This window comes from Cervus elaphus, chromosome 16 (assembly GCF_910594005.1).
Source record: "Cervus elaphus chromosome 16, mCerEla1.1, whole genome shotgun sequence".
Lineage (NCBI taxonomy): Eukaryota > Metazoa > Chordata > Mammalia > Artiodactyla > Cervidae > Cervus > Cervus elaphus.
The window spans coordinates 30,198,606-30,222,880 of NC_057830.1; the positions used below are offsets into that span (position 1 = coordinate 30,198,606).

At 45.6% G+C, this 24,275-nt stretch overlaps 1 protein-coding gene across 6 annotated transcripts in view; it reads right to left on the minus strand.

Moving 5' to 3' along the window:
* DAPK1 (death associated protein kinase 1) overlaps positions 1–24,275 on the minus strand; it is a 205,739-nt gene that overhangs the window by 59,279 nt on the left and 122,185 nt on the right. For all 6 annotated transcript variants that reach the window (XM_043927569.1, XM_043927564.1, XM_043927567.1 and 3 more), the window contains exons 4-5: positions 1,931–2,069; positions 46–175 (exon numbers count right to left, since the gene is read on the minus strand). In XM_043927569.1, coding sequence (XP_043783504.1) covers positions 46–175; positions 1,931–2,069 — 269 coding nt within the window. The remainder of the gene's footprint in view (positions 1–45; positions 176–1,930; positions 2,070–24,275) is intronic.

The following is a 24,275-nucleotide window of genomic DNA, read 5'->3' on the forward strand; positions in this document are numbered from 1 at the left end:
TTATGAGAAATGAATGGAATGGCCATAGGAATGAAGAAAACTTACCAACAAATTCTGGCGTCCCAAATATATTTTTGAATTCATTTCCAAAGTCAATTTTATGGGCCAATCCAAAGTCAATGATCTTGATCCGAGGCTTGGGAACATTTCTATCCAAAAGCATTATGTTTTCGGGCTTTAAAAAGAGAAAAATAGCACAGCAATGTTCATTGCAGTGTTATTCACAATAACTAAAAGGTGGAAATAACATGATGTCCACAAAACAGGGTCTATCCATACAATGGAATATTATTTAGCCTGAGAAAGAAAGTAAACTTCTGACATGTGCATCAATATGGATGAACCCTAAAGATATGATGCTCACTGAAATGTCAATCACAAAAGGAGAAATGTTGTATAATTCCACTTATATGAAATATCTAGAATAGGCAAAATCATAGAGACAGAAAGTAGAATGATGGATGCCAGTAGCTGGGGGTAGAAGGGTTGAGGACTTAGTGTTTAAGGGATACATAGTTTCAGTTTGGAAGAACAGTAAATTCCAGAAATAGGAGGTGGTGATGGCTACACAAGTATGTGAATAGATTCAATGCCACTTAACTGCATACTTTAAAATGGTTAAAATGGTAAATATTATATTGTGTTTATCTTTCCACAATAAAAAAAAATACTATCATATGTTATGCTGAGGACAAGATGGCAGTGTAGTTCTTCCTCTCTCCTGAAAAAACATCAAAAAGTAGGGATAAAAGAGAAGTTGCAAGAGAATGCCAGGAAAAACAAGTGTCTTGGTTTAGGTTCTCCCAGGAACAGATCTGGAAAGGGATCTGGCTGCAAGCGGCTTAGGTGGGAGGGGACCCCAGGGAATACTGGGCAGCGGAATGGGAAGACAGGAAAGAGAAGGAAGCTGATATAAAGTGTCTTATCAAGGTGGGGGTGACTGGAGCACAGTCTCTTTGGAGGACTTGGGGAGAAATGGTAGCACTCCGAATTTGCCAACTGAAGCACAAGGAAGCTGGGGTATTTATCCACTATCTCCCCAGGTCCACTGCTAAGAGCTGCTTCAGTGGGTATTTATGCTTTGGCATTTCCAGCTCCCAGCAACAGTCTTTGGGGTATGTGCCAGTGAGTCCTGGGGGATCCAGATGTGGTCTTGACAGCTCTGCTACAGTAAATATGAAGAAAACCTTCCCTTCTCTTACATCTTATCCTAGCTCCAATGACAGGAATCATTCACTTGGCAATCAACCACACACTGCTTGGTGATAATCTTCTCACTGTTTTGGACTGTACCCTGAATCTTACATTGTCACTTCTGTTGCTCATATGGATGTCTTCCCCTCCCAAAGAGACCATAACCTCTGTGATGGGTGGGAGTATGACCTGCCCCCCCCCCCCTGCTTTTTTTTTTTCAATTGCTGATAATGCCTTGCCCCTAGTCAACAAAGACCCCAAGCAGACAGTCTCAGAGTCTGGCTTAATTGAATGTGAGACACTGAGTCAGCCCAGAAGCCTTTGCATCAAGAAAGAGAGCAGAGATTAAAATACCTTCCATCTTCTATGCTGGTAGCCAGAGGCAGAGAGGAATGGAGCAGCCAGTGGCTACTCCAGGCTGAAAATACCCCATAACCAACAGCAGCCCCCTTGCTTAAAGACTTGGCTGGCAAGAGCCCTCAATTCTTCCCCAAGAAAATCCTAGAATGTGATGATTAATCCTAAGCCTCTATTCCACACAATCATTAGGAACTGCTGTAGTAAGCATGCATTATATACTTGCTGATTTATACCGATAATTGTATGCAATAAACCCCTCTAGGGAAAAAAAAACAAAACATGTATCTCTTTTGGATGCCTCCATTTTTCCCATCAAACAAACAACAAGTGCTATGATATGCATATGCTTTCATCTGGTTTACACTAAGCAACGTACCTTAAGATCAAAGTGGGCAATCTGAAGGGAGTGTAGATAGTAAACACCATTAAGAATTTGTTTGAGAAATTCAGTTGCTTCCTCTTCAGTCAGAGATTCCTTTTCAGCTAAGAAGTCAAACAGCTCACCACCTGCAACGCTGAAAACCAGGAAGCAGAGGTTACTGATGACAGCTTCTGTCTCCTATTGATTTGTTTTCTCAAAGACAATTTGCACGCTCAGATTTCTGGCAAGAAAATAGCATTGAGGACATGCTGAAACTGCTAAGCAAGGAATCAGAATTCTCTGTGCTTCTCACTGTTGGATGACAATTCTGCATTCAGGTATGCTTGCGCTTGAAAGCAGCTGGGTATTGCTCTCCTAACATGCTAGGTTCACAAATGGGGGAGGAGCAGAAATGTAATGGGAAAAAAAAACATCAGTGCATCTTTCAGACATCTTAATTCAACATATTCAGATGCGAAGTCTTAACTCACTGATTGAAAAAAAAAACCTACAATCCAACTTCATGTAGAATTTATAGAATATATCTTCCTAGCCCAGTTAGAGGCTACCTGGAAACTTCAAAATCTGTATGTTAGTCAATTAAAACAAAACAAAACAAAAAAACTCACATCACAACCTATGGCCTGACAAGCAGTGTTTGTATACTTTGTATTTGTATCTATGTAAATACTTTCACATTTAAAAAAATCACAAACATACACAAAATTGAAATGCCTGTGGTTGCTGGGGATTTATTGAATCTGTCTCCGTGGCCAGACTGTAAATCCCTGGAGGGCAGTGGTCGGCCCCCGGCTGTGGGCCCACTGTGTATATTCTCCCCACTCCTCCCACTGGGCCGGGCACACAGCAAGAACACAAAACTTTTTGATTAAGTAGATGAATGAAGAAACTCCCCTAAAAAATCCACAGTAGTGATTAATGGCAAATAACAGAGAACTTGTAATAAGAGTTTTTATAAGTTGATCTCTATCGAGTTTAACCATACATTCACAACACAATAATTAACTGCAATTATGCATATAACTGCGTGTGCATTATCTTTCTTTCAGCAAGACAGCTCCATAAACATACCTACCACATCTACACCCAGAATAAGAAAACTGGTGCTCATGAGATTAAACTATAATGACAAGCAAGCTGCTTTCACAAAAGAAGTCTGAGATTTTGCCCCTTCACCCTCCAAGTCCATGTTTCTCTTAGCCTGGCTCAGGATTCATGGGGAAGCATAATGGCTTGGGGTGTTTTAAATATGCAGATTTGGGGCATCACTCCCAACCTGCTGCATGAGTTTCCAAGAGTGGGGACCAGGAGTGCGGCATTCTAAACAAGCACCTCAGGTGATTCTTGCATGTGTGCTAAGTCGCTTCAGTTGTGTCTGACTCTGTGTGACCCCAGTGTTCCAGGCTCCTCTGTCCATGTCTTCTCCAGGCAAGAACGCTAGAATGCTGCCATGCCCTCCTCCAGGGGATCTTCCAGATCCAGGGATCGAACCTGCATCTCTTGCATCTCCTGTATTGGCAGGCAGGTTATTTACCACTAGCGCCACCTGTGAAGCCCCAAGTGTGATTCTTAGCACACTAAAAACTGAGGACTATTTTTCCAAGTGTTAATGACATCCTCCGGTTTCAAGGCTTATCTCTAATATTTAACCTGAGGATGATTATCTGGAGGAGGGGGCAAAGTGACTCCTCCACCACTGGGGCCCGAGGGCATTTCTGCCACAAGCCACAGAGTCTGAGCCCTGCCTGGGGGCCAGAGGCCTGGTGTGGCCCTTCATAGCACCACCGTCTGCACCCTCCCAGTCTTGCTCCCCTTGGCCGTGGGATCTCACACTGGCTCCCTGAACAACTTCATGGCGCCCTTTGCTTCTCACTTTTTTGTTTTATTCCTCTCAAAACCAAAAAAAAAAAAAAAAAAAACAGGGAGAGGGACTCCTTCAACTATAGGGAGAAAAAAGGAGGAAAAAATGGGAAACTGTGAACCACCTAATGCTGAGAAAATCGCTCTACGGTCCTTTTGCTTCTTTGCTCTCCGGCCTGCATGGCCACCCCTTAGGTAGACACCGCGGGCTGCAGGGTGGAGAGACAGACGGGCCAGAGTCAGCCTGTCACACTCAAACCTTAATTCTGGGGCCAAAAGGTTACTCCTTTGTGCTGAGCCTCATTTTTTCATCAAATGGGAATAAGAGGATTTACTACTTTGAAGGTTTTGAAGCTTTATGATAATAAATATACATAAAGCCCATGGCAGGCAGGTCTGGCATGAGGCTGAGGTGTAGTAAGTAGCCTGGTACTATCATAAAGGAAGGATCCATGCACCTGCGCTCCAACATGAACGCCCCTTCCTGCCTGTTCCCCTCTCCCCATTCAAATCCACTGCCTGCATGCTCAGCTGTGTCTGACTCTCTATGATCCCATGGACTGTACCCCATCAGGCTCCTCTGTCCATAGGATTTTCCAGTCAAGAATACTGGAGAGGGTTGCCATTTCCCCTGGAAGAGGAAATGTGATGTGCTCAAAGGGAAGGGACATGTTCAAACAGCTCTGAGACCTGGCCCACTGAGGCGTTCCAGATTTCCCCAAGATGGTGTAACAGCATCTCCCACCTCCTTCTCTGCGCTGTGATCTTCTTGCATCTGGTTCCACCCCTGAATCTAGGCAGGTCCGTCACAGCTTTGACCAATTAGACACAGCAGAGTGATGCTGCGTCAGCTCTGGTGTGCTTTTTCACAGGCCCAGGGCTTCCATATCCCACCTCGTGAATCCCTCCTGTAAGTGTGATGATCCTAAAACCACCCTGTGGCATACAGAAATCTTGGAAGATGAGATGCCTTATAAAGAGAGAAAGAGGCAAAGGAGCATTGAGCCAGGAAGGAATCTTGGAAGTTAGACTGTCCATCTGAGTCCTTCCAGAATTCCTGACCCATTAAATGCAATGGTCATTTTAATCTGCTATGATGGACACCATCATATGAGCTCCGCCCACATTACCCTTGAGGAAAGACCTACTGTCCCCAATGTTGGGGGTGGAAGCAGCATAGCCCCAAGCCCTTACCCAGCAGGGCTCATCTCTGCTGCAGAACTGCTGTCCAAGGTCTTGTCCTTTCCCTGGAAGCCCACAGCCTATGGCTACTGTGGGAACATAAACCTGAGGTCAACTCACTTCTAGAAATAGCAGGATACTAAATGTTTCAGGCTTTATGGGTAATACAGATTCTGTCACAACTACTCAACTCTATCCAAGCAGCCTGAAAGCAGCCTTAGATCATATGGAAATGAAGAGTGGAACTGTGTTCCAATAAAATTTTATTTACATAAACCCTTACTTGTCTCTTGAGAAACCTGTATGCAGGTGAAGAAGTAACAGTTAGAACTGAACATGGAACAACAGATTGGTTCAACATTGGGGAAGGAGTATGTCAAAGCTGTATATCGTCACCCCGCTTATTTAACTTCTATGCAGAGTACATAATGCGAAATGTTGGGCTGGATGAATCACAAGCTGGAATCAAGATTTGTGGGAGAAATATCAACAACCTCAGATATGCAGATGATACCACTCTAATGGCAGAAAGCAAAGAGGAACTAAAGAGCCTCTTGATGAGGGTGAAAGAGGAGAGTTGAAGAAAAAGAGAAAAAAAGAAAAAAGCTGGCTTAAAACTCAACATTCAAAAAATTAAGATCATGGCATCCAGTCCCATCGCTTCACAGAAAATAAATGGGGAGAAAGTGGAAACAGTGGGCTTGTCTTGGGCTCCAAAGTCACTGCGGACCATACCTGCAGGCATAAAATTAAAAGGTGCTTGCTCCTTGGATGAAAAGCTATGACAAACCTAGAAAGCATATTAAAAAGCAAAAACATCACTTTTCCAACAAAGGTCCATATAGTCAAAGCTATGGTTTTTCCAGTAGTCCTGTATGGACGTGAGAGTTGGACTATCAAGAAAGCTGAGCACTGAAGAATTGATGCTTTTAAATTGTGGTGCTGGAGAAGACTCCTGAGACTCCCTTGGCTCGCAAGGAGATAAAAAAATTAAAGGAAATTAACCATGAATATTCATTGTAAGGACTGATACTGAAGCTGAAGCTCTAGTACTTTGGTCACCTGATATGAAGAGTGGACTCATTGGAAAAGACCCTGATGCTGGGAAAGAATGAAGGTAAGAGAAGGGGGTGCCAGAGGACGAGATGGTTGGATGGCATCACTGACTCAATGGACATGAGTTTAAGCAAACTCCAGGAGATACTGAAGGACAGAGGAGGCTGATGTGCTGCAGTCCATGGGGTTGCAAAGAGTCAAGAAATGACTTAGCGACTGAACTACAACAAAACAGGTGGCCACCTGTATTTGGAAAACACGCAAGTTTGTGCACCTCTGATATAAAAGCCAGGTCATCCCAGCCCAATCTGGGGCAACTCTCAAGGGTCATTCTGGCTCCAGAACTCTGTTGGGCCAGCCAGGGCTGAGCTGCAAGACAGTTCCTTCCTCTCCCTTGGAAGACTTAATTCTAAGAGCAGTTCTTCAGGAACATCCTATACATTCTACTCCAGCTCAGAGTCTGCTTCCCAGGGAACATAACTTGCGCCCTGCTAAATTTGGAGGTAGTTTGTTACACAGCAACAGCTGTCTGGAACACTCACCATCTTGCCTGGGTCTGTTTACTCTGAGCAGCCAATGGACATCAGGTTTATCTTTCTAGAGGCTGGCCACCTCATGCCCTACTCAGTCTTCATGTCCTAAGAAACTTAACTCCAACAGTGCTTCCTGACCACAGAAGTGAGAACTGGGGACAACCCCCAGAGTAAGGGAGCAGACAGCAAAGTGGCACTGATATGAGAAAGGAAGCAGGGGTCATCTTTGATTTTCTCCATCTACCCTTAGCCTCTCCATCTGCTCTTAGGCCCTTTTCAAACTCTGCGCTGTTCACAATGAGGCCCATGCCATCACTTGTGCTGGGAGTCAAATCTTTTAGCTAGACATCAGGAGGGTTAGGACAATCCCCATTTCACTGCACCTGGACCCATCACTGGCTTCCTGATGCCCTGAAGGTCTCCCCTATATCCTCATTCTCCTTCATGCCAGTACGGGAAGGCTGATGTTTTAGCCAAGGGCCTCCACTTACAAAATCTTTAATCAATAATCAAAATAATTGAAACTAAGTGACTCCAGCAAGGGGTGGGGAGAATGATAATCATCCCTTGTTAATATACCCCCTGCTTGTTCCCCTAAACTCAGAAGATAGAAAGTGACCTGATTTTTTCACATAGAAACTTTCACATGTTTTGAACCAGAACTCAAATGCTTACAATGCCATTGCCACACAGCAGAATACTGTTAACAAGGAGGTCAGTCAAAACCCTAGTATTTTCACTCTTTGTTCCAAATTGTACATTTTGCTTAAGAGGAGGAAGATTGATGGAGAGAGGAGAAGAGCATTCTGTACAGTAAATTTAGAAAGTGAGTTTCACCTCCTTTATGAGGGCTTTGAGTCAGTGTTTTAAATTATAGCATCATAATAGAAATTGTGTGGAATGCATATTAATAAGCATCGGCTGTTTTCATCAAGAGCTCTGGAAAATATGAAGGTTCGCTTTCCTCCCCATGACTTTCATCAAACACCAATGCCTTCCCTGAAGCTACTATATCAGAATGTCACCAGGACATGTTACAGCCTTAAAGATGAGGTGGGCCTTCAGAGTGACCTAAGAGAAATTACTATAGGATTCCAGTTTCTAAAGTAAGACACTCTTCAGGGTCCCTGACTCTTACTAGGAATTGGCCAAGATATAACAAGACTTGATTCTGGACCAGATTTGGTCATAATCTAAACTTCAGGGGACTCCTGGCTACAAGTTGATAAGGCTTTTCAAGGCACATGCTGTGATTCTACAGTGTCGGACTGGATTTCCATGTCGGTGGCTTAGAGCAAGGCTGTGTGGTTGTCGAATTGGGGGCCATTCAGGAACTGAGTATGCTCTGCCAGCTACGACACAGAGCCGTGGGAGGCAGCCTGGCAAGTGGACTGGATGGGCCTCAGCACACAGGCCCCCACTCCAGCTCTGGCCTCAAGCTGTGGGTGGACAGAAGGAAAGTATAGAGGTCACGTCGCTTCTCTGGACCTCAACTTGGCTGTCTGTACAATGAGAGGGTTGAACTGGTAAGTGACTCTCTAGCCTTATTGTCCATAACAAGAATTGGGAGGTTTGGAAAAATGCAATTTCCTAGAACCCCTCCCTGAGGTTCTGACTCAGCAGGTGGGGCCCCAGAACCTGCATTTTAACAAGTCCCTCAGGCGTCCTGATGCTGGTGGACCACATTTGGAGAAGCCTATCTCCCCTCCCTTGCAGCCCTGATCATATAAGATTCTATGAATTTATGTGTGAATGCAGCAGAGATTTGCCTCCATCACACTCACCTTCTCCTCCTGGCTGCAGGGCTAATCTGCACTTCCCAGCTCCCTTGAGCTGAAGACTAGTTCTAGCCAGTGCAACACGAACCAGAACGAAGTGTACCACTCTCCGGCCTGGCCCCTGAAATACCTCATGCAATCCTCCACTCTCTTTCCCCTTTCTCTTTGGCTACCTGAACACAGACGACCCAGCAGAGGACCCCAAGGAGGACTAGAAACAACGGAGACATTAGTTAGGAAGTACATGGATCCCCGAGTTAATGCTTGTAGGAGAGCCACTCAACCTGCAGCATCCACACTGGACTTGTAGTGAGTGAGAAATAAGTATGATCAGATTAAGTCACCGAGATCCCGTGGTTGCAGTCTGTTTGCTCTGAACATAAATCACTTCAGTCAGAAGTAAAAATGCAAAATCCATTTTTTAAGTTAAACTCGAAAGATGGCACTGATGAACCTGTTTGCAGGGCAGCAATGGAGACGCAGACATAGAGAACAGACGCGTGGGCACAGTGTGGGAAGGAGTGGGTGGGATGAATTGATACAGCATAGAGACATGCACATTACCATATGTAACACCGAGAGCCGGGGGAACTTGCTCTGTGACACAGGGAGCTCAACCCACTGCTCTGTGACAACCTAGAGGGGTGGGATGCGGTGGGAGATGGGAAGGGCGTTCAAGAGGGAAGGGACATATGTATACCTGTGGCTGGTTCATGTTGATGTATGGCAGAAACCAGGGTAATTATAAAGCAATTATCCTCCAATTAATTTTTTTTTTTTAATTAAAGGAAAGCAGCCAATGCAAAGCACAGTGTACATTAACGGTTCCGGTCATCTATTGCTATGTTACAAATCTCCCTGAACTTACTGGCTTTAAACACAGCTATTGTTTTGTTATCTCTTAAGGTTTCTATGGATCAGAAATCTAGGAAGGGCTGGGCTGGGCAGTAGCTCTGGCTCAGGGTCTGACATGGGGGTGCAATCAGTGGCTGAAACTGAAATTACAGGGGTGCCAGAAATCTGGGACTGTCTGGGCATCTCTTTCCACATAGTCTTGTGTCTCTGTGTGGTCTCTCCATTTGGGGTACTTTGGGCTTCCTCATGGGATGGCGGACTCAAGACAAGTGAACTATTTGCATGGCAGTTTAGGGCTCCAGGGAAAGTGTTCTAGAAACAGGGTGGAAGCTGCCTCAGAAGTCATAGAGTATCAGAAGGGAGTCAGAGCCCGTCCAGATTCAAGGGGAGGAGATTAAGGATTCATCTCTTGATGGGGGAATTTCAAGGGTCCTGACGGACATGGAGGACAGGGGAGGAAGTTGCAGCCATCTTTGGAAAATATAATGTCACATTAACTATGAGAGAGACGAATAGAAATTCTCACTCTTACTTATCCTACATGGATATTTGATAACGGCTAGGTATAGGTAGCTGTATTAGTTTACTAGGGCTACATAAACAAACTGGATGGCTTCAAACAACAGAAATTTATGGTCTCACAGTTCTAGAAGCTGGAAATCAAGGTGTCAGCAGTGCCTTGCTCCCACAGCAAGAAGCCTGTAAGGCAGTCTTGCTTCTTCCTAGTTTTCAGAGGTTTGCCTAAAAGGAAACCCTGGGCTTTCCTTGGCTGTGGTTGCATCACTCAAACCTTATGCTTGCACATGGCCTTCTTCCTTTCTGTGTCTTCACATCATCTTCCCTCTCTGCAAGTCTGTGTGTATGCCTAAATTTTCCCCTTTATATAAGGACACGGGTCAGATGGATTAGAGCCCACCACAGTAGCCTCATTTTAACCTGTTACATCTGCTAAGGCCCTATTTTCAAATAAGGTCACATTCTGAGGTACTAGAGATTAGAGCTTCACCGTATCTTCTTCTTTTTTTTCTTTGCAGGGGGCATAATTCAAACCATAACAGGTAGTAACTGCTCACAGGGCTGTAACAAAATACTATGGGATGGCTAAAGCAACTCAGGGAAAGGAGAGGATGCAACAGAAAGGGAGGATAAATAGAATCCGCTGATATTTTTTGTTAGTCTTGCTTTCAGATTCTCCTATGAAGGAGGGGTTCATTCATGCACTATTATAAAAAACTTTTAAATTCAAGTCAGAAAATGTTGGAGAAAAATGCATGTCTGTCTGATCCCATCCTGAAGTAATTTCCCCAAGACTTTGAGATGCTTCTTCTTTGAAAACCAACTATCCCGGTGGACTGTGCTGTGAAGGTGTGAGGGGAAGTACCCAAACATTTCTCAGCTCTGCTTCGAAATAAACCCCAAATTAAAAAACAATGCTCCATGGTCATTAGCAAGTGCTGAATGTTCTTTCTTGTTAATCTAGGGGAAGTCCTGAAGGGTTTTCACATTCTCACCTCTCACTCTCTAATTTAAATTCCCTGGGTAACTGAGGTCTTTGGGGGATGCAAAACTGAAGCTGGAGAATCCAAAGAAAAGATGTGGTACAATATCTTCCTTTTTGCATCTGTGAAACAGGTGGGAATTTAAGGTCACGGGAGATTAGTGGTTTGACAACACCATTCTTTGATTATAGACTGTTGCCTCAAATCACATAAATAATATCAAAGGAGTTCCCAACCTCCACGCCTCCTCTTGAATTAGTCCTGCCTCCTGCATCCAAAGTGCAAGCCATATCTGCAAATAAGTTCTCTGTTTTTACTTCAATTCAAGTGGAACTTAAAAGGAGTTCTGGGGATTCTCATGGAAAAGAATGCCTGGCACTCAAAACTCATGGGGCAAGTGATCTTTCATTTCATCTGGGGCGGTTGTGCCACAAACAGGAAGACGTCTGAATGTTTTTAGAATGAAATCCCTGAAGGAAGAAAGAATATGGCTCGAGTTAAAAAAAGCATTGGAGGCAGGGTTTCAGTTTGGACTCTGGGACCTCAGATGGGGCAAGTTACTTTCTGAGGTGCAGTTCATCTGTTTACAGAATAGGAACAACACCTATTATTGCCTCTGGGGATGCATGGGGATAATGACACAGGCTAAGCATGTTGGCCACGTGGTCAGGGTGTCAGTGTTCCATGCAGCTGTCCTGGGCCTTCGCTACTCTAGGCCACAGGCGTCTGGGTGAGGAAACCCTCGAAGCTACTTTCTGTGTATCTCTTGTCAAAATGCCATTGCAAGGTGTGGACTTCTCATGCAGCTCTCACGCTAACAGTAGAATGACGCCACACACTTGCCTGTGGTTAAACATAAGAGTTTTCCTGAAATGGGGGGACATTCCTGGGGTCCATAATCTGGGGAAGAGGTGGGTTCCCAGACATGGAATAGGTAAGGTGGAAGGGAGCCTTGGCTCACTTTCCTTGGGTCTAGACACAGAGAAATCTAGTCTGGCCTGAGAGCTGCCCAGGGTACTGGGATGAGAGCACTGAGGGGGAAGGTGGGCAGAAGCCAACCCCAGCCCAATACCATCCATTCAGTGTACTTCAGTTCCCTTGTTCCTGGCCAGTCTCAATTGAGCAACAGGCAGTTAAGGACAACAGCCTTTTCTTGGCTAGGCAAAAGTGTTAAGGAACACTGAGACCTTGGTGGAGGTAAAAGAGTCCTCAAGGGAAGTTCAGGCTCATAGACCAAAGTGATCTCACACGCACCTTCCCAAGTGTGCCCCTGTTGGCCAACCTGGTCGATGTGGGCTTAGCCAGGCAGATGGCACAGAAACCCAGGTGGGGAGGACTGAACTTTAATTTGGTCTCTTGAAAATATTGTACAAGAAATACGTGAATATACTTGCCTTAAGGAAAATTAGAACATCCATGTATAACACCAAAGTTCCTCCTATCTCTCTCCCCTTCTCCCCAGTTCTGGTCTTCTCTGTCCCTCCCCTTCCCCAAAAGTACAGATCACGCCGATTCAATTTATAATGCAGCTTCATGACGGTGCAAAAGCCATAAACATTCAATAGAAATACTACATCGAATTTTGAAATTTAGTCTTTTCCCAGGGCTACTGATAAAAGGTACAATCTTCGCCCATGATGCTGGGCAGGGCAGCTGTGCCCAGCAGAAACGGCCAGTACTCCATAACGTAACATATTACCAGTGTTTACTGCATATTGTGTTTTATGTTCCAAATTCCATCATGTCTACAAAATGCCCATCTGTTTCTCCCACTTCTGGTGAGAAGAAGAAGAGGAAGGTAAAATAATTAGTTTTAGCTCAAGATAACTGCTCAACTGCAGGCTGACGCAAGTGTTCTGAGCATGTTTAGGGGAGACCAGGCTAAGCTACAGTGCTCTGGAGGTCAGGTGTATTAAATGCATTTTCAACTTAGAGTGGGTTTACTAGGACTTAATTAAATCCATCATCATTCAAGGAGCACCTATGTACACAATTATGACAATGGTGTATAGCCTCCTGAAACTTCCTATATATGTCCTATAGACTACACAGCATTCTTTCATCTACACTTTAAGAACATTAATGGTATCAGGCAGCATGAGCTGTTCTACACTCTGTTAATCTCAGCTCAGATATGCCCATCCGTACAGGGCTCCAGGGTCCTCCTGTCCACTGCTGCCTGGCGCTCACTGGAGTATTTAAATCAGAGTGTACTCAGCCCCTCCCCAACCGAGGGGCTTTCTGTTGTTTCCAATTTTTCACTATCACAAACGACAAGGCAACAATATTTTTGTGTCCTTTGCCTCTTCTGAAAATGTGAGGGCTTTTCTAGGCCATAGGACATATAGCCTGATTTGGAATTTCTGGGTCAGAGGTTATTTTGTAGACATGATGCGATTTGAAACATAAAACACAATATACAATAAGAGGGTCTGTTGGTTCCCCTCCTGTGGCTGACTGGGAGCTGCCCAGCATCACGGGAGATCACTAGACCCAGGAAAAGATTAAAATTCAGACTCTGAAGTATGGTTTCTACTGAATGCTTATTGTTCCCACACCATCATAAAGTTGAAAAATCATGAAGTTGAATTGGGACCATCTTTACTTTTGGGGAGGGAGGGAGGAGGGGAGGGAGGAGGCCAGGATTCGGGAGAAGAAGAGGTAGAAGGAACCTCAGTTTTGAATATGGATGTTTTATATTCTTCCAGCTGCAGTGGATGAATGTGCTATGGATCTCAGCCTCACTTGCTGGTGTCATGACTTTGGGCCAATTTGATGGATGAAATGAATCCCGTTATTATCCCACGTCTCCCTGCTTAGTAGTGAGACTGGTACTCTCACGTATTGAAAGACTAGTCATCTTTCATATGTTATCGGCCTTTCATATTTGAGTGGAGGTACACTGTCTGTCCACATCCTTTGCCCATTTTTCTATTGGACCATCTTTGGCTTTAATTTTAAATGATTGACAGGCGTTCCTTACATCTTTTTGACACGAGATCTGGATCTCTTAAAATTCCAAATATCTTCTTCCAGTCTGTCATCTACCTTCTAACTTTGTTTAAAGTGATGTTTTCTTAAACAGAAGTTCTCAATTTGGATGCAGTCCAACTTTTCACTCTTTGTAGAAATCAGGATTTTCTAAACCAAATGTGAGGCCGTGAAACGGCAGGTGGAGTTTTTAGCAGCTGTGTAATTCAGGGCATGGAACTTCATCTTCCTGCGCCTACAGATACTAACTGGCCGCCTGTGAACCCAGACAGGCAGAGGGAAGGGCAGAGGTTTTTCCTGCCCTGCTGTTCTTTCTTGCACCCCTGAAGCTCTCTGCACTGGAAGCTACGGGAGGGCAGCATTACATAGTATTGATTCCCAGTTCCCTGAACTAGAACTCCAAGAGCCAATTATGTGCATCTCTTTCCAACTCCATCCTTAGGGCCATCATGTCAGAACTAGAAATTGACCACAGTGAGATCTGTACCAAAGAAATAGACATACATTACATGTCAAGGTTTTTCTTGCCTGGAGAGCCAGTTTTTATGCGTTTACCAGCACACCACTGACTGGTCCTAGGCACACAGCGTCCTAGGCAGCGTCCTAGGCACACAGCCCTCGGCCTGCACGGCCTTCAGCTGAGAGCTACTGCTCCTGCATGTGGACAACTCTAGATCGAAAATTCTCCCTATGCAGACATGAATTCTAGCTCCGCTCACACAGTCCTGATTCTGTCTTCCAGAACAGAGGTCGACCATTTCTGTAAGAGGCTTTGTGTGCGACACAGTCTCTGCTGCGGCTATTCAACTGTTACATTTTCTTCTTGCTTTTTTCTTCAACCATTTAAAAGTGTTGAACCATTTTGTTTTCCTCAAGGGCTACCCATAAACAGGTGGCAGGCTTTGGTTCACTGGTTGGAGTCTGACAACTTCTACTCGTGAACAACACAAGATGAAAAACACAAGTTACACCATGACAGATACAACCATTGTTCCCGTATCCAAAGATGCTTCTTACATGGCTCTGGGTCTTTTCTTCTTAAGCCTAGGATTCTTTCAGGGATGTTCTTGAAGTCAACCCCCAACACAGGTGCCGTGATTGAGGGATGTTTCTAGAATCTGCTTCACTGGGCATTGATAGTATAGGCTGGGTTAATGGCAGGAAAAGGAACAGAATTCTGGACTGAGGTTAGTCAGGTGCTCTAGCCAACTTGGGAGTGTCACAGGCTCTAGAAGAAGCAGAGCACGGGGGAGCCGTTTATACATTGGCTGTGTGGTCCAGGGCAAAGCATTTAACCTTTCTGGGCTCCGGGTAGGATAAAGACGGCTGCCAAGGCTTTGGTACTACCCACTGAGAGCTATGACCTTGGTCTCCTCGCCGTGAACCTGAGCAGGCTCTGTGTCTGCTTGACCAATAGAAGATAAAAGAACTGATGCTGTGTCCATCTTAAGACACTGGCAGCTTCTCCATCTTGTTTGGGATTCTTGCTCCAGGAACCCAGTTTCATGTTGTGGGGGAGGCTGGGTGGCTTTGTGGAGAGGCAGGCACACACGGAGTGAAACCAACACCCCCGCTAAACTCGTGGCTGACAGCTGCCTATCACGTGAGGAATCTGTCCTAGAAGGGGGTCCTCCAGCCCCAAGCAGTCACCTCAAGAAATAGAGAAAGCATGCATGGCTGATCCCTGCCCACGTCACAGACATGTGATCAAAACAAATGGCTGTTTCCATTTTAGGTCATTAAGCTTTGGGGTCATTTGTTATGCAGCAAAAGACACCCAGAATGGGGTCCAGAACACTACCTCCTTGGGCTTTTGTGAGGATTAAATGACATGATGTATATAATGTGCTTAGCTCAATGCCTGGCACATAAAAAAGTCCTCAGTAATTTGCAATTACTTTTTAGAAAAAAATATAGCTACTTGAGTTCGCTTCCAGGAATAGGGGAAATGTTTCACTTCCTTATCTTAGGGGGTCTGCTCTTAACACTCAGCTTTCTAGAGAGGCTGATGTTTCTTGTGACTTCCTCATTAAATGAGATTAAATGAAAAGCATTTGGCAGAGTATGGCATAAAGTAGTTGCTCAGGAAACATCAAAAAATCCTGCTTGGATGCTCAGAAATGTTCCCACAAGCTCTAGCTCATCTCACCTCTCCAGCCTACCACGTAACCACTCCACCTGAGTAGATCTACCTGACCCTCAAACTCCTCAAGAATTAACAATTTCATTTCAGTTTCTCTGCATTCTGGTGGACATGGCACCTCCAGTGATTCGAGAACGACTGGCTGATGTAAAACCTGAAATGGTACTGAATAAATGGTGAGCTGATCTATGTGCTTTTAGGGACCTACGCTTTGTGCAAGAGGTACCACACTTGTTAGCTCTGCCAGCTATGGCAAGAAGAGGAAGATTCTAGTCTTGTACAAAAGACACATTTGGAGATAAGCTGGGGTCCCACAAAGGTCCCTTCTTCAAAAATCTAGCCTTCTATTGTCAGCAAGGACTAATTTGTGATGCTGGATTAAAGTATGGCTTCCGTGAAAAAAGTGAAGATTTTAAAGCAATCACTTTCCTTCATGAATGAAAGAGCAGACTCATGACTTTTCTTTCAGTATCCAAGACGGAAACAGGATGCTGGATTGGTAAACAGAAAATGCATCATGACTTATCAATATAGCAGGCACGACGCACGGGAGCAGGCTGCATCGCTCAGCTGATAAGAAGGTGGCAGTAGCTGTGGACAATACCTAATGAGTGATTGTGCTGCAGTCTGAGTGGTCCCCGGATGCGATTATCCAAGCCCTCACTTACATGACGACATGCTCAAGGTCAAAGCAGGGAGCCACAGTTTGCTGAGGCAGGCTTCCAAACAGGAGGCTGCAGTTTTCAGCTAGCTATGGTACTTAAGAAAAAAAAAAAAAATCCCTAATTTTCTTAATTGAAGAAGCTCTATGTGGAATATAATGAGGCATTTATAAAACAAGCCAACAAACCAAAACCAATTTTGTTTCTTCCTCTCTCAGGAATCAAAATCTACTTGTTCTCTGTCATTGACCAGATCAAAATCATTATAAGTCTTGAAAATATGCTATTGGCTCAGAGATGCGGTTTGTTAGACCAGGTCTCTGGAGAAGAAAACCTTGATGGCTGTCTTTTGGGGTGTCAAGGCCTGCTGCTCAGGCAGTGGGGTGACATGTCAAACTGTAGGATGTCTCACGTAGGTGGTCATCACAGCTGCAGTAGGTTAATGTAAGCCACAGCCATCCACCCCAATTCTGAGCACTTGCTCATTTTCTGATCCCCCACTTGCATCCCCGCCCCCCATACTGGATAGGGAGCAAGGGGACATGGGAAAGAGAAATGGATGGAGGAGGGAACATAAAAATATGCCAAATTAAAAAAAATATATATCAGTTTAAAGCTGAAACCCACCAGAAACTAAAAACGAGGGAGTATATCAGTTTAGGGCAGAAAATAGGAAAAAGGTATAATACAGAACGAAAACCTCTGTAGAACAAAGACTCAATGTGCTTTCCAAAGAATTCCACTAGATGCAAGAATGCCCTTGGACAGAGGGAATGGTGTGCAAGAAAGGGCTGTGTTGGGAGCCCAGCATGACTTCGGGAGAACCTTGGGTTTCTGAGTTAGAGTAATGAGGAGCCCCAGATCTGGAGGCGCCCAGGCCTCTGTTCTAACAGGGGTGGAGGAGAAGAAGAAAGGGAGGGTAGAGTGGGAGTGTCAAAAGTACCCACTCCAGGTGAGATTATAAACAGACTCAGATGAGAAAAAGCAAACACTCGCATGCAAGGAAGGGCACCAGGGTCAGAAGAGACCCTCAGCCGCTTGTGCTGGGAATGCAGGTGGATTCAGAACCAGAGCACAGGGGACTTCCCTGGAGGTCCAGTGATTAAGACCTTGTGCCGCCAATGCAGAGGGCGCAGGTTCGGGGCCTGATCAGGGAACTAAAGTCCCACATGCCATGCGGCACGGCCAAAAGATTAAAAACAAATTTTTTTTTAATCAATAAATTTGTTAATTCTTTTCATCCCCTCATCAGTCAACAATCCGAGGACAGCACACTGTCCCGGTCCTACATTTCAAGCAAGAGGCGGAGTCTGGAGGATACTCAGGAAATGCTAGGCCAACAATGGGGGTGATACACATAGACTGCGCATGCCTGAGGAGCTTAGGGAGGCCAGGAGATGGAGGAAGACAGGACCCAGGTGGCCCAGGAATGCAGAAATCCTGGCTGAGGTGGTTCAGGCAAGAAACTCCCTAGAAAGGCCACATGTGGCCTCCTGGGCATAGTGTTCAGGGTTCAGTGGCGGAGCCTGCCAACTGGGTTACCACAGGTAAGAGACAGGTATGCAGAGGTACCAGGGCCCCAGACTCCAGGTGTCTGGGGATGGGGCCCAGAGGTGCCTGCCTGGGCCTAAAGGGTGGTCACCTCCAGCAACGAACAGCCTCATCTGTTTACACCAGGGCTTTCCACACCAGTGTAAGGTGGCAAGGAAGAGTTAGCACTGTTGGGGCTGGGGGCTGGTAGACAAGGTGCTGAAAGACGGACTGACCCCTCTCTCCAGGACGTCCACGCGGATTTCTTCAACTAAAAAATGTATTCATGTAAAGAGACACGAGAAACTCATCAGCAGGACTAAGCGCAGCATCCGACAAGCCTCTTTCTACTTTCATGGGTCCAGCCTAGGCTTTGGAGACCCACAGAAATAATCAGGTCAATCAAAAGTGGGGCAAATGGAGAAGCCGGGCAGCCGGAGACCTCCCCAGCCTGGCCCATTGTAACCGGTGTAAAAGGCCAGTGGGAAGAAAACCGCGCTGGGACAGCCAGAGATGGAGGCTGACTCCAAAACCAATCTGTCTCGTCTAGCTGCAAAGAAGGCAGGGCTATCATCTGGGGAAGCCCAGGGATCCACCCCTCCCACCCCTTGACCAGGGTTATTGTCTCTGACAATCCAGCCCAAAGGGCTCAGATGAAAGCTGCTCGTAGTTGTTTATGCCCTGGAAATCCCAGGATGGAAAACCACTGTCACACAGCGGGCACAGGCCAATCTGAAGCACAGAGTGGGCCAGGCTGCCCCCAATGTGGAAAGATGTGATTTAAATGGGCGTAGAGCAGAGTGGTCCTTCCCCTGAATGTGAGCATGGATTTCAGGAAGAGGAAGAAGAACTGGAGGAGGAGGAGGTGGAAAAGGTGAGGGAGTTGATAGTCACCCAGCAGGCTGGAGGCTCTCAGGTCACGCTCTACCTTGGCTTCCCTGCTTAGAGCTCCAAAGAACCTGGCCACCCCTGGCAGAAGACCAGGAGTCACGGGCACAGGAGGGGCGGAAGCTGAGCGCCTCCTACTGGCCACCTCGGTCAGTACAAGGAGAGAAGGCAGGAGAAGGGAAGCAGGAAACCGGCTCTCCTTGGAAGAGGGGGTCGAGAGTGGACAGTCATCCTCACCGGAGGCGACAAAGAAAGATGGAGAAGGGATGTGGACCTCTTTTCTAACAGTGTGGTCAGCCTGGGGCAGGCTCTATGCAGAATGCTATAATGGGCAAAGGTGACTTTTGACTCTCTGAAAAGCTTTCTTTTTTCATTCGCATAAATATTTATTGAGAACCTGCCTTGTGAAGGGCATTATTATACCAGATGCCAATGACAATCAGCAGCTTTAATTTTAGCCAACTACCTCTGATTGTCATTGGCCTCGAGCCTCACAATGTCAGGCACATCGTAGGTTCTCAGTTCCCCCTCCCACAGAATCCCACCAACCATCCCTCTTTACCTACTCTTTGCTTATCCCTCAACTTAAACACACAGTCCTATTCAGGCCCAGGATAGAAACTAGCTAAGGTGACAGATTGCTCTTTTCTCAGGAGAGAGGGCAGCCTTCACAGGTCACAAATGATGCAGAACTTTTGGTTTTGTTAATTCTTCTTATCCCCACTGTCCTAACTAGAAAAGCCCCTCATTGCTGTTCATCAGGATGTCCCCACTAGTCTCCTTGACTGAATTCAACTTCAGCAACTTTTACTAGGTACTGACTGTGCGCTTGTTTTCATCTCCTCTACTAGGGGCTTGAGATGAAAAAAATAAGTAAGTAATACCCTGGCACAGCTCCCAGAAAGCTCACAATCCATTACAGGGAGACCATACAAACATTTAAGATATAGTACAACATGTGCTATAATCAACACACTTCTCAAAGGTGATAAAGACACACAGAAGAAAGCAATTAAATCTAGCCAGGGCAAGTAGGAAAGCCAAACAGAGAGAGTGATGTGTGAGTAGGCTTTGAGAGATGGGTTGGAATTCTCCAGGTGGACGAGGTATGGTGTGGCAGATAACAGCGTAAACTCAGGCGAGGGGTGCCTAGGAACCTGGCAAAATCTGATCAAGGCAAGAGATCCTCTGTGAATCAGGCAACAGGGGCAGAGGCAAAGGGGTGCAGGGGAAGTAGTTGGCTATGAGGAGGGAGCTGGACACGGGTTCAAAATCCTATACCATTCTATAGATCATGGGCTTTATTCTGTGGCCATGAGGCAGCCATCAGAGATGTCTTCTAAAGCTTTCTTGAGATATGACCCATATACCATACAACTGACTCTTTCAAAGCCTACAATTTAGTGGTTTTTAGTATATTCACAGAGTGTGAAACTATTACATAATCTAATTTCAGAACATTCTCATGGTTCCAAAAGGCACCTTGTGTCCATTGGTAGCCACGCCTAGTTCCCTGACACTGGGAGGCAACTGCTAATCTGCTTTCTGTCTCGATGGATTTGCCTATTCTGGACATTTCATATTCATCAGATCACAGGACATGTGGTCTTCTGAGACTGGTTGCTTCACTTAGTATAATGTTTCAAAGGTTCATTCACAGAAGCAAGTATTAGTACCTCTGTATTTTTTTAATTGCCAAATTAATTCATTGTATAGATATACCACATTTTTTGTTTGTTCATTCATCAGATGATGGATATTTGGGTTGTTTCAATCTTTTTGGCTACTGTGAATAATGCTGCTATATATTTCATGAGTAAGTTACGTGGACATATATTTCCATTTTTCTTGGATATAATCTGAGGAATGAAAATGGTAACCCTGTGTCGAACATTTTGAGGAATGAAAGAAAGAGAAAGAAAGAAAGTGAAGTGGTTCAGTTGTGTCTGACTTTTTGCTACCCCATGGACTGTAGCCTGACAGGCTCCTCCATCCATGGGATTTTCCAGGCAAGAATACTGGAGTGGGTTGCCATTTCCTTCTCCATTTGAGGAATGGCTGAACTGTTTTCCAAAGTAGTGGAACCATCTTAAATTCTTACGAACAATGTAACCATGCTACATAACATTGTAATTACAACGTCAGGTTTTGGAAAATGTTCCAATTTCTCCAAAACCTCCACCAACATTTGATATTGTCTTTGTTTTATTATGGTCATCCTGTGTATGTGTGTGTTAGTCATTCAGTCATGTCTGATTCTTTGCGACCCCATGGGCTGCAGCCCTCCAGGCTTCTCTGTCTGTAGGATTCTCCCAGCAAGAATACTGATGTGAGTTGCCAGTTCCTTCTCCAGGGGATCTTTCTGACCTAGGGATCGAATCCAAGTCTCCCACAGTGCAGGCAGATTCTTTACCGTCTGAGCCACCAGGCAAGCTCCATGGTTATCCTACTGGATATGAAATGGTCTCACTGCGGTTTTGATTTGTAGAGATACCTAATGATGAATGATGCTGAGCATCTTTTCATATGCTTATTAATCAAAGATTTTTAAGTAAGAGATGTAGCTGTTTTATAATAAATTTGGGGGTGAGTTGGATGGGAGAGAAACTAGAGGATATTCTAATAACTCAGGGGAGAGTTAATGAGGCCCTGGGTCAGGGGAAAGTATGCGCATGGTATAGAGAGAGGGACTCAGAGCTCTTTCAGAACCAGAATCCACAGGACTTAATGAAAGACTGACTGAGTAGCACAGTGGGGACTGAGGGGAGAAGGAAGTAGCAAGGGTGGTGCTAAGCTCTCCCGGCTGGGCAACCTGGAAGATGGTGGTACCATGAACTGAGCTAGAGAAGGAGATGGAAGAAGTAGACTGGGGAAGGCGAGATTATGAGTTCAGAGAGGACATGTTAGGTTTGAGGTACCTGGAAAGATCCATCCGGATGGAGATGTTGGATAGGCACCTGGAGAAGCAATCGTGGAGCTGCAAAGAGGCTGAGAGATAAAGCTGTAGGGACATCAATATATTGGTATGTGATGGTTGAATAGCATGCATTGTTTATATATTATGGAATTTTGTGAATCAGGAAGCTTCGGCAGGAGTCCTTTCAGTGGCAAGTAGAGAAATGGAAAGTTGACTAAAGAGATCTGAAAAGGGAATGCAAGTCATGAAAAAAGAAGGCGACAGATAAAGAGCGCTTCCCATCTCCATGGAATCCTTCCCAGTGCATCTGTTAGATACCTGTGTGTCGAGGCGCATCAAGACCACTCCTGTGCCTTCAGAGAAAGATGCGGCACTCAAGGGGTAAAAGAGGTAGGGTGAACACAGTTCTCCTGCTAGGCGGGTTGCCCTGGCAACAGAGAACTACTGCCTGTCAAAGAGCCAGGACTTTGAGCCTTGCCTTCCATGTCTCCACCTCCTCACTCCAATAGAGTTTTTAACAAAGTAAAAAACAGGAAAAACAAAAGGGAGTTATGCTTCAAAAAAAGTACTTCCTTTTTAAGAATCTGTGATGGGCACACAGCCTATGAGAAAGAAGGGCGTGAGATCAAGTGGATCCTAACCATCCAGGGACAAACTGGTATATTTTGCAGGCCTGAATAAATTTCACGGGGGCGGGGGAGGTGGTGGTGCCAGGCAGTTTGAACTGTAACTACTTAGTGTCAAAAGATTAGAGAACCAAGAAAAAAAAAAATCCTTCTAAACCCAGAGCAAGATTACCTCTCCAGACCTGTGTTATATTCTTCTCCATCCACGTTTGGGTACAAGGAGGCTGCTCACTGAGACGGAATGAGAAGGTTCCCCTGTCAATTGGCTTCTGGTTTGGTTTGGCAACAGGCAGCACCAGGAGAGAGGGAGAGGGAGGCAACTCCACTCCCCCTGCCAGAGTGCCAAGGGAGGGCCGTCCCTCTGCTGAGGGCTCAGCTCAGGTCACGTGGGCTTTCTCTCCAGGAGGTTATCCTTTCCAGGTTCCCCAAACCACTCCCTCTCCTGCTCCCCTCCTCACTCCCCGACCTCAGGGTGGTGAGAGCGCCATTCTATCACTAGTTCAAGGGTGCTTCCTTATCACTGGCTTTCCTTAACCCTTGGACACATTACTAACAGTCGCTATTAAATGCTCTTCAAATTTCCCTGTTTGTGCGTGCCATCTGCTTCCTGGTAGGATCCAGACTGACTCAGATCCTAACGTTAAAGGTGTTATTCCTTACCCTCTAAGAGCCTTAGTCAAGAGTATGTTTCCTGAAGCCCAAGCAAGCTGATCAGCATCTCACAGAGAAATATACGGTCAACTGGCTCTTGAGCCACACGTGCCTCTTCCATCACATAGCATTCTTCTGGCCCTATCTGCACACATTTATTAGGTCAAGAATAGTCTTAGGGGCTGCGGAAGCCAAAGCAGGACATGGTCCTGTGCTCAAAGAAACATTGAGGGGGGCAAATGTGCACACGAGAGCCCTCAAACAGTGTCCTGAACTCCATCATTCCCATGGGAACACGAGAGCATTTTCTGCTCTCTTCCAGCACCATGGAAATGCTTAGAGATGAGGGGCAGGAATAACATGATGCTGGAGAAACAGCACCAAAGAGAGAAACCGAAAGGTCCTCAAAGTCCAGATTGGCTTTCAAAAGCTGCTGAGTCACTGCTTTGAAATTGAGAGCAGCAGGGTGCGGCTCAGGAGCCACTAGAACGTGAGCAACGCTGCCCTCAGGGTCACGTCCAAGTTGACTGCAGCCCTAGAGAAGGAAGAGGGTGGGGGGCAGGCCTGGAACGTCCTCCCCGCTCCATAGTGGCCTTTCATTTCAGTCACCCTCTCCCAACCCCCAAAGATGACAGCTTAGAAAAGATGGGTGATAGGCTTTGTTGGCTAAGCCCTACAGGGGCTCAGCAGAACTTCAGGACTTAAATAAAACACTTCTCTCCCCAAGAAGCTATCTGAGAATTAGAATTCCCAAATGCTCAATGTAGACTGCCATGCATAGCTTTCCAGATCTGGAAAGCTGGTGGTCTGGTGGTGACAACACCACCCTGCTGGGCTTGTGTCCAAGGGCTGAATGAGAAAACATAAAGCAGGGCCCCCGCAGTGGCTGATTGACCCAATGAAGGCTCCAATGAGGTGTGCGTCCCTTTGTTCTCCAAGGAAGCCTCTCTCTCATCCTCTATCCTGTCTCTCAAGGAAGTCTGTAAAGATCCACGTCCACTGGATGTGCCTCAAAACAAGTGAACAGGGCTTCCTTGCTGGCTCAGTGGTAAAGAATCCACCTGCCAATGTAGGTGACGTGGGTTCAATCCTGTCCCCAGCTTCCTGTCCCCAAAGCAGACCCCCAACCATTGCCTCAGAATTCTGGGTTCAGCGTGCCCGGACGTGG